Below are 10,807 nucleotides of genomic sequence, written 5' to 3'. Positions count from 1 at the left end.
GCCTGCCTCTGCCTCCCAAGTGCTGGGATTAAAGGCGTGAGCCACCACCGCCCCGCTTGTGTATGTATTTTAAAGAATTTCTCCAAATTCTTGTATGTATTTTCTTTGGGGAGTTCTGAGTGATTTTACTTTTTTTTTTCTCATGAGGACACTTTCTGTGTTGGTTAGTTTTGACTGTTAACTTGACACACTAGAATCACCTGGGAAGAGAGTCTTTTTGTTCTTTGTGTTTACTTTGTCACCCTATCTGTCCCGGAGCCCTATGTAGAACAGGCTGGCCTTGAAGTCACAGAGATCTGTCTGCCTTCCTCTGCCTCCTACTCACTGGAACTAAAAGTGTGTGCCACCACAGTAGCCTTGGCAGAGAGTCTGGATGAATTATCTAGATCAGACTGGCTTGTAGGCATATTAGTGGGGACTGTCTTGATTGCTAATTAGTAAGGAAGACCCAGTAAATGACATCATTCCCTAGATCTTGAATAGTTTAAGAGAAAAATAACTTAATAGCAGAGAAGCAGGTAGACAAGCAGGCAACCCAGTATGTGTTTGCTTATTTCTCTGCTGTTGCCCGAGGATGTGACTAGATGTTTAACTTCTTTGCTAGCATGGACTGTTACCTGGAATTGTAAGCCAAATATTTGCTTTGTCACCTTTGTTGTTTTTGTTTTAATCTAAATACATTACTTTTTTTGTTTTGCAGTTTTAAAAAATAAATGATAGTTAATGTCTTTACTCTCTGTCCACTCTAATGCCTACTGTTTTTTTGTTGTCAGAGTATTTTATCACAGGAACAGAAATGAATATACAACTCATACTGTTTTCTTTGCTTTCCTTTTTTTTTTTTTGAGATAGAGTTTTATGTAGTTCAGTGTAGTTCTAACCCGCTCTCTAGCAGGCTGAGCATGACTTTGAAGTCCTTATCCTCCTGTCTCTATCTCCCAAGTGCTAGAATTACAGGTATGTGCCACATGCCCATGTCTATCTAAGTTTTGTCTCTTGATCAGACTGTTAGAGCTTCATTCTTAGACTTCCAGATGGGCAAATCTTGAAGTGAGCTAATCAGGGAGAAGAGTGTTTGCTGTAGAGCTAGAAGACACTGTACAAATGAGGGCATTATTCAGGTCCTCTTTCTTAGTCTGCATCCTCCTTGTAGGTAATGTACATGATTACAGTAGCACAGTGACTGCCTTCTAGAACCCTCATCCTTTCTCTCTCTCTGATAGTTACCAGAAGAACATATCTGTGAGGAACAGGAGGACAGAGCTCTTTGTCATCCGCTGCTTCTCCTTACCTCAGCTGTCAAAACTTGATAGATCAAGGAGAAAAATAGGGTTAGGGAGGTAGGCTGGGAAGTGATGATCCCTAGTTAGAGACCCCATTTATTTACTTGGTTTTGTTCTACCCTTCTCTTCCTTTTCACTTAGAGAAAGGCTCTAAAAAACCTGTTTTCATATATAGTCCTTAACATTTCTTGTTAAACACTTTTTATGTAATGTTATGCTAGGCTGGTGTTCATATATATTTGAAATAACATGAATGGACTTTGTTAGAAGTTTAAACACTCATTAGGAAGTTCTTGTTATTACGTGGTTAACTTTTTCTTCATTGTTCATTTGGTGTTATACCAATATCTTTATAGGTGTTTATTACTTAGAGGTTTCTATGTGTCCGTATGTGTGCTAGAGGAAGAAAAAGTATGCTAGTCAAATCTACTAGTTCATGCCTCAGAAGTCCTGTGTTTTGGGTGATTGAATTCTTTTGCTGGCTTTGTTATCTACCACAGGCTAGCCTCTTGAAGTGTCCTGTCTGAGTGCTTTGTTGTGGACATTAGATTTCCAGTTCATTTCCTTCAGAGAAAAGCAGTGCTGTAATTGATACAAGTGTGAGATAGAAGTAGAGACTTAGTTAGTATAAATGATTTTGATGGCTGAAGTTTTGGTAGTAAACCTTTTTCAAGTAATGCAGTATCCATCCCTCAGTGTCCTAATCTGAAAAACAAACTCCTTGCAAAGTGGGGCACATTTGAGAGCAGAGGCCCGGGGACATGGTTCTTTTCTTTCTTGCTCTAGGTACTTTAATTATCGGACTACCCGCTTTCTGGCTGAGGAGGGCTTTTATAAGTTCCATAACTGGTTTGATGACCGGGCTTGGTACCCTTTGGGCCGAATCATTGGAGGAACAATTTACCCAGGTGAGGGGGCCAGGATCTGTTGTGTTTGTAAGGATGGTGTGGTGTTTGTATGCTGTGAAACAGCTCTTTCTGTACTTGTAATTTCATTCTGATCATGGATTTCCAGAAGTTGATCTTATGAAGAAAATGTGTGAGATGGTGGAGATGGGGGAGGGGGGATGTCTTACACATTCTGGATCTCTGATCGAATCCTTGATAGAGAAGTGTGGAGACTTAGTACAGTGGCTGTGATAGTGTTTCTAATGGTTGGTCAAGACTTGGACTGATGCTTTCTTGTTATTTTCTTACCAGGACAACCTAATGGGATTACTTCTTCCTGTTTCAGGTTTAATGATCACTTCTGCTGCAATCTACCATGTACTCCATTTCTTCCATATCACCATTGACATTCGGAATGTCTGTGTTTTCCTGGCCCCGCTTTTCTCCTCTTTCACCACCATCGTTACGTACCACCTTACCAAAGAGCTCAAGGTAAAGGATATGAGTGACAGGAAGCTTGGGATTGAATGTTGTTGAATCTCTAGTAGATGCTGGACGGGTGGGGGAATCTAGAACCTTAGAAGGACAGGGAGTTTTGAGGGGAGATGTGTACAAACATCTACTTACACCACAGATAGGGAACTCAATGACAAACCAAAGTAAGGATACCTCCAAAGTTCAACTTGGCGAACTGATTATTTTTATTGGGATTAAAGAAATATGGGTGAGGGGTTACTTAAATAAAAGCAGGAATGATTTAAAAAATGCCAGACACATCACCAAAAGTCTACCCCAGTATGGGTGGCAGCTCACAAAAACTGGAATCCTAGAGCTTACTGCATGACTTGCAAGCAGCTTGACAGATTGGAGAGTGTTTCTTCCAAGCAGCTCAGTTTGTCTGAGCCTCTTCTAGGCTACTCTGCTTTTCTGAGAATGTCTCTGAACAGTTCTTACTGTTTATCTACACTTGGGGAGCCAGGGGCCTAGTGATTCTCATTTGTTTCCTAAAGCTTTTGAGTTGTTTACTTTTGGAATTTAAGCTACTTCCCTGCATGGTGGAATGCCTCTCTTTAAAACAGTGGTTTTTAACCTGTGGGTCATGACCCCTTTGCAAATCTCTGTCTCCAAAAATACTTACATTACAGTTTATAACATAGCAAAATTACAGGTATGAAATAGCAACAAAAAATAATTTTATGGTTTGGGGTCCGACAACATGAACTCTATTAAAGGGCTACAGTATTAGGGAAGGTTGAGAACCACTGTTGTAGAACTTTTTTTGTCTTAAGGAGCTTCCCTTCAGTGTGGCTTGTTAGATCTTGAAGGAAATTGGAAATTTTTACATACTGGGGAGCCAGAGGCTAAAGACAAAGTTGAATTAGTGGAGAATATGTGCTGTCTTATCATTTGCAACTGTTTGACCTTTTAAGGGGACATTTGAAACTCAGACATAAATTGCTAAGTAAAGAAATTAAAACAGCAGTTAATATGTAAAATTGTCATGTTTAGATTTTTAATCCCTCACCAATATTAGGAAGAAGAAGAAAAAAAAAACCTATGTGTTTTCCACAGTGGTTATTTCTACTGGAAATAGGCGTTTAGCAGTTATTTGTTGATACATTTTAAAAAGCATTTTGAAATTCTAAAGCATTTTGTCTTGGTAATGCTGATTCTCCCTTTTCAGGTTCCTTGCTAACCTTGATTCTTTGGACTCTGTTCTTAGTCTGTAGCCTTAGTTTTAGGGAGGTACCTGAGAAGTGACCAGCTAGCAGGAGGGCTTGGGAAGCCAGGGTCAGTGTGCAAGACTTCATCCTTCAGTGTGATAATCAGCAAACAAGTAGTTTTGTTTATTTACTTACTTATTTCTGAGTATGGTTTTATTCTGACCGTACAGGTTGCCTGGTAGCCCTCCAACTTTATGGTCCAAGCTCCTGACATCTTTAGTCTAGGTAGATTCTCACTTTTTATTGAGTTGTTGTTTGGAGATAAGGTTTTCATACGGTGCCCAGGCTGGCCACAGAATTGCCGTCTTTATGTCGCTGCTTTCCAAGAGTTGGGATTACATTTATTTGCTATCATGCCTAGTTCTTTTTTAACTTAAATAATAACTTTATTCCTTTGTTTTAGATTTGGCTTTTTTTTTTTTTTTTTTTTTTTGTGGTGTATAGTCACTGTTACAGGAGGGGATTAATAAGCCTGTAGCAAAGTAAGCCATTCTGTTGCAAATTCTGTTTTTGTTTTTGTTCTTCTTTTAGACAGAGTCTTACTGTGTACTTCTGGCTGATCTCAAACTCACCTGCCTCTGCCTCTCTGCCTCTCTGCCTCTCTGCCTCTCTGCCTCTCTGCCTCTCTGCCTCTCTGCCTCTCTGCCTCTCTGCCTCGGTTAAAGGTGTCTGTCGTCAGATCCAGTAGGCTCTGGTTTTGACAGCTTATGTAATTGTTGGTATTATTTTGAGGCAGGGATGTAGTCCAAGCTAATCTTTTGTAGCCAAGGATGACTTTGAATGTCTAGTCTTTACATAATCCTACCAGCTCTCAAATTCTGGGATTATAGGCATATGCCACCTTGCTTGGTTTATGTGGTTCTAGGGATCAAAGCAGGGCTTCATATATGCTAGGCACATAGACACAGTACTAGCTGAGCTACATCCCTAATTACCTTCCATTTGTATTTTATGTTTTTTGTTAGTTTTAGAAAGAATCATGCTCTTACTTAGGTTTATCTTTTCTTTGCCTATTTCTGCTGAGATTACAGGCCTGTTCTACTATAACAGCAGCTCATATGATGTATTAGTCTCAGTGTGTTTGTACTCAGTGTTTGGTTTGATGTCCTTATTCAGAATTGACTATGAAGGTTTTGGCTTTGTTGTGTTGTGTGCATTTCTAGCATCTCTTATCAACCTTGGAAATAATTGAATGCTCTCAATGTGCTCCTGATAAACAGAGTAGACTCGTAGGTCCTCAGTTATCTTAGAGTCATGTCAGTGTTGACTTCTACTCTTCCAGGATGCAGGAGCTGGGCTTCTTGCTGCTGCCATGATTGCCGTAGTTCCTGGGTATATTTCTCGATCTGTAGCTGGCTCCTATGATAATGAAGGTAAGATTTAGAATGCTGAAGGAGATGTGTTTACATTATCTACTGAAGTTTCACAAGGTGCTGAATTTAGGTACATTTCTATTGCTTAGCAATAATAAAACTGGAATTGGCGAGCTGATTAGAATTGGGCAGGAAGGGATCTTAGGTAGGTACTCTCCTATCATCTGGTCTAGAAAGGTAGCTAGGAACTTTAAAAACTTAATATTTATTGCTTATGTACCTGCATGCAAGTATATCCATGCTTTTATGTCAGAGGACATTTTGTAGCTTTCAGTTCTTTTCTATCATGTAGTTTTCAAGGATTGACTTTAAGTCATTAGACTTGGTATCAAGTGCCTTTACAGACTGAGAATTCCTGGTAGCTCTAGCTGGGAACCTCTTTTATTTATTTATTTTTAAAGATTTTAAAATTTTATTTATATGAGTACACTATAGCAGTCCTCAGACACACCAGAAGAGGGCATCAGATTGCATTACAGATGGTTGTGAGCCACGATGTGGTTGCTGGGAATTGAACTTATGACCTCTGGAAGAGCAGTCAGTGCTCTTAAGCCATCTCTCCAACCCTAGCTAGGAACTTCTTAACAAGCCTTTGTTTCCTCTCTGAACTCACATTTAATTGTTGTTTTAACATTAAGATCATTGTTCTTATTTTCTTAGTGTGTCTTTAAATTGACAGTAACTTTTATTGGCTTATATTCAATGCAACATATATTTGTTTAAACACATTCGGAAACATGTTAGTTATTATAAAGAAAGGTAATGAATTAGATTATTTTGTTCTATAATTATGAAACTAAGAGATAGATAATAGCTGTTGTCTCATAGTCTGTTAAGGCATATAATAATGGGTTTATAAAAATAACTCTAGCTGAGTATGGTTGCATTTACCTATAATTCTGGCACTTAAGTAGGAAGATGGGGAGTTCAAGGCCATCCTTGACTATATAGTGAGCTTTAGGCCAGCCTGGGCTGCATAAGACATTGTTTCAGAAAATAAGAACAAATTTAAAAACCCCAAAGCTGGACCTGATACTACATTCCTGTAATCTTGGTATTGAAAATGAAAAGGGAACATAGATACTGAGTTCAAGTCCAGTCTGGGCTTCATAGTGAGTTTGAGTCTAGCTTTTTCTACATAGTGAATTTTAGACCATCCGGGGCTGCCTAGCACAAAACCCTTATTTTATTTTATTTTTTTTAAAGCTCTCTATCACTCTACTTTGATGATGTCTAGTGAAGAGAAATTAATTTGATTTTGGGTGTCAAAGGGAAGCTTTTTGAAAATGGTTAAAATTGATCTGGGCCAAATGTGGGAATCCATGAGACAATTTTTTTCCAGGGGCAGGGAGTGTGTGTGGTGGTAGAGCTGTGGAGTGAATCTAGGGCTTTAGGAATGCTAGATAAGTAAGTGTTCTGCTTTGGAGCCAAGTCACCCACCAGTCAGCTGTGAAGCCAGCAGCATCAGAATAAAAGGTTTATCTTTATTAACATATATTAGTGGTGCTGTGACCTTCCATATACTTATGACTAGCTAGATTTACTGCCCACAAATAAAACAGTGTTATGGCCAATATATACCAGTTGCTTTCTATATTCTACGTATTATTCTAGGTGCTTTATGTGTACTGCGTTTTTCTTTACAATGACTTCAATAAATAGGTATTTACTGAAAACTCCTTGGGCTGGAGGTGCAGCTTGGTGGATGAGCATTTGCCTAGCATGCATGAGGCCCTGTGTTTAATCCCCAGCACTTGGGGGATAAAATTATACTCAAGACTCCTTCTTACAGGAAGCAGAGGCAAAGGGAAGTAAAATAATTTGCCTAAAATTATACGTGTACTGAATAGTAGTTTAGAAACCTGAATCTAAATAGTGTGCTCCAGAATTGTCTTCTTTTTTTGAAGGGTTATTACCTTTTTGATTATATGTATGTAAGTGCAAGTGCCTGAAGAGGACAGAGGAGGGGCTTAAATCACCTGGAACTGGAGTTACAGATGGTTGTGAGCCAGCAGATGTGGGTGCTGGGAACCAAATTTGGGTTTTCTGAAACAACAGTATTTGTTCTTAACCATTGAGCCATTCCTAGGTATGTTTTCTTAGATATTCCTAAGTAGTTTTTTTTTTTTCCTCCCCCACGGTTGTAGGTATGTTGAGACAGGGTTTCTCTATGTAATCCTGGCTGTCCTGGATCTTACTCTGTAGATCAGGCAAACCGGAAATTCAGAGATCTACCCGCCTCTGCCTTCTATGTGCTGGGATTAAAGGCCCAGTTCCTGGGATTAAAGGCCCAGTTCCTAAACAAGTATTATAACATTGTGTTAGTATGGGTTTTGAATCTCTGTTGTCTTCTGCAGGAATTGCTATCTTTTGCATGCTGCTTACTTACTACATGTGGATCAAGGCAGTGAAGACTGGTTCCATCTATTGGGCTGCCAAGTGTGCCCTCGCTTATTTCTACATGGTAACTTGTGTGTGTGTGTGTGTGTGTATGTATGTATGCATATACATGTCTGTTTTTCCTTTTTTCTGGTGCAAGGATTTGATTTATCACTGTGTTACATCTCAGCTTGTCTACATATTTTAATTTTTTGTGGGGGGTCAAGATGGGGTTTCTCTGTGTAGCCCTGACTGTCCTGGAACTCACTCTGTAGACCAGGCTGGCCTCGAACTCAGAAATCCGCCTGCCTCTTGTCTCCCGAGTGCTGGGATTAAAGGCGTGTGCCACCACGCCTGGCTTAAGTTTTTTTTTTAAAGATTTATTTATTTGATATATATGATGAGTACCTTTGTAGCTGTCTTCATACATACCAGAAGAGGGCGTCAGATCACATTGCAGATGGTTGTGAGCCACCATGTGGTTGCTGGGAATTGAACTCAGTACCTTTGGAAGAGCAATCAGTACTCTTAATCGCTGAGCCATCTCTCCAGCCCCATATTTTAAATTTAAAATTTTTCTTTTTCCACCTAGTTCTGTTTGGTATGCGGTCTTATGTATCCTTGGTTGTCCTCAAACTCTGTGTAGCTGAGGATGACCTGGTCCTCCTGCCTCTACTTCTTGAGAGGTGGGATTGCAGATGTGTACCATAATCTATGCTTGGCAAGCTCTCTACTAATTAACCTAGCTACATCTTAGCCCTCTGTTTTTTTTTTTTTTTTTTTTTTTTTTTTTTTTTTTAAGTCTGTTAATTTAATTTTAAAATTCTGTATCACTGTACTTCCTATGGGTATATGTTGATTTTCTCATATTTTTGTTATATTTTCCTTAAAATTTCCCTTTCCTAATACATATTTTGTATAATTTTACATCTATCTCTTGACTTTCTTTACATCTCTGCTTCTCCTTAGATTTTGTGTGTGACATAATTATTAGTTTCGTCTATATTTTCACTGTAGCTTGGTATATACAGTTTAACATGGTGTGAGTGGTGCTCAAAGGGACTGTTCTATCCTCACAGGTCTCTTCATGGGGAGGCTATGTGTTCCTGATCAACTTGATTCCTCTACATGTCCTGGTGCTAATGCTGACAGGCCGTTTTTCTCACCGGATCTACGTAGCCTACTGTACTGTTTACTGCCTGGGCACCATTCTTTCTATGCAGATTTCCTTTGTCGGTTTCCAGGTAAACCTGAGACTGTAGAATTTTCTGCAGCCAAATGTTTCTGAGTAGCTTCAACTGGATTGACTTAGGATGGCTTCTCTTAAAAATATGAATTACAGTTTGTATTTGAGGCTGTTTTTAACTGAAACAACAGAATCGTTGGTTATTAGAATCTGCTTCTAATAGCATGTCAGTATTTGCTGTATGCTCTTTGAATTTAGTGGCTCTTTGGCTTGAGTTTGTGTGAGGAGGAGGAGGAGAGCCTGTTTAGTTAAACAAGGTTGACTTTAATAATCAAAGTTTAAATTTCAAAAAAGATTAAAATTCCAGCCCTTTTAGTGGAAATGATCCCATTTCGTAGCAGTGAACTCTGATCATCTTAATGGGGCCAGTGTGAGCTCTTGAAACAGTAAAGCTTTGAGGCCAGCCTGGTCTACAGACTGAGTTCCAGGGCAGCCAGGGCTATGCAGAGAAACCCTGCCTCCGAAAAAAGAAAAAGAAAAAGAAAAGCACAAACCTTTTACCCAAGTTCCAACATACAGTTAACAGCACACTGTGTGTGTTTGGTTTCTTGTGTATAGTTCTCATCTTTAAAGATAAGTACTTTTAGTCACTTAATTTATAAAGTTTGCTATTTGGTGGACTGTGTAAGAGATGTAATATGCTAATCCTTGAAGAAGCTGGAGAAATACATACAGCTGTTTGTCGTCTACACAGTTCACAGAACAGTAGTTACAGAAGGCTGTTTCCAGAGCATCAGCATTATTAGTGTCTGGGACTTGTTAGAAATGGGAATTCTGTAGAGGTAGGAGGATTAGGAATTCAAGGCCATCCTGCAATACCTAAAACCTTATCTCAACAAACAATAGAATGGACACATCAAGACCCCAGGCCAAACCAAACTAAGTGAAATGATAAGAGACCTGTTGAATGAGAGACTCTAGGATGGGGCTTAGCAGCCTGCTTTAACATTGGTTAAACCAGTGCTTAGCCCATTGGTTATGATGCCCACTAGATTTAGAGAACCATTGTGTATGGAAAAGAGTAATTTATATACTAAAGAGATCTAGTGCTGTGAGACATAGGAGTCATTGATTTGTCAGGTTTGGAAATGATAATTATGTTGAATGTTAAATGGTCAGTTTTAGTGAAAGGGAATTTGGGGAAAATGCCAGTCTGCACTAAGGAAGTAGCCTAAGCAAACGGCATAGATGTGATTATGATGGTGCATATGCTTTGTTGGCCTCCAAACATTCCTTGGAAAATATATTCGATAAATTAAACCCCTTTAATATTGGTCCTCATTCACTTTGGAACTTCAGAACTCAATTGATTCCTTGAGCTAAATAGATCAGGAAAATGCCAATCTTGGATGAACTCATTCTGGGTTTTTTGTTTTGCTTTATTTTGTTGTTTTGCTCCTAATATTGCCATATATGATCACCTACCTTTCCCCCAGCCTGTCCTTTCTTCAGAACACATGGCAGCCTTTGGAGTGTTTGGTCTCTGTCAGATCCATGCTTTCGTAGATTACCTGCGCAGCAAGTTGAATCCACAGCAATTCGAGGTTCTTTTCCGGAGTGTTATCTCCCTGGTTGGCTTTGTCCTCCTCACTGTGGGAGCTCTCCTCATGCTAACAGGTAGAGGATTCTTTTATTTTGCTTTTTATTTCAAGTTATAAAGTTCTACTTAAAATTAACTAATTTAGTTTTATGTGTATGGGTGTTTTGCCTGCATGAATGCCTGTGTAACACATGTGTGCCTGGTCCCTGAGGAGGCCAGAAGTGGGCTTCAGATTTCCTGGAACTGGATTTGCAGTCAGTAGTGAGCCACCATGTCTTCTGCAAGACCAGGAAGTGCTCAGTCCTAAAGTCCTACTTTTGTTTGTTTTGTTTTTTTGGTTTTTTGAGACAGGGTTTTTCTGTATAGCCCTGGCTG

The 10,807-nt window shown here is 39.3% G+C and overlaps 1 protein-coding gene across 1 annotated transcript in view; it reads left to right on the top strand.

The window, feature by feature from the left end:
* The window catches only part of Stt3a (STT3 oligosaccharyltransferase complex catalytic subunit A), a 33,838-nt gene that overhangs the window by 6,269 nt on the left and 16,762 nt on the right, over nucleotides 1-10,807 (top strand). The window contains exons 4-9 of the mRNA XM_021171394.2: nucleotides 2,070-2,191; nucleotides 2,517-2,662; nucleotides 5,177-5,267; nucleotides 7,625-7,731; nucleotides 8,726-8,890; nucleotides 10,329-10,509. Coding sequence (XP_021027053.1) covers nucleotides 2,070-2,191; nucleotides 2,517-2,662; nucleotides 5,177-5,267; nucleotides 7,625-7,731; nucleotides 8,726-8,890; nucleotides 10,329-10,509 — 812 coding nt within the window. The remainder of the gene's footprint in view (nucleotides 1-2,069; nucleotides 2,192-2,516; nucleotides 2,663-5,176; nucleotides 5,268-7,624; nucleotides 7,732-8,725; nucleotides 8,891-10,328; nucleotides 10,510-10,807) is intronic.

The sequence above is a fragment of the Mus caroli genome, chromosome 9, assembly GCF_900094665.2.
Source record: "Mus caroli chromosome 9, CAROLI_EIJ_v1.1, whole genome shotgun sequence".
Lineage (NCBI taxonomy): Eukaryota > Metazoa > Chordata > Mammalia > Rodentia > Muridae > Mus > Mus caroli.
This window is presented reverse-complemented; position numbering and strand designations above follow the sequence as displayed.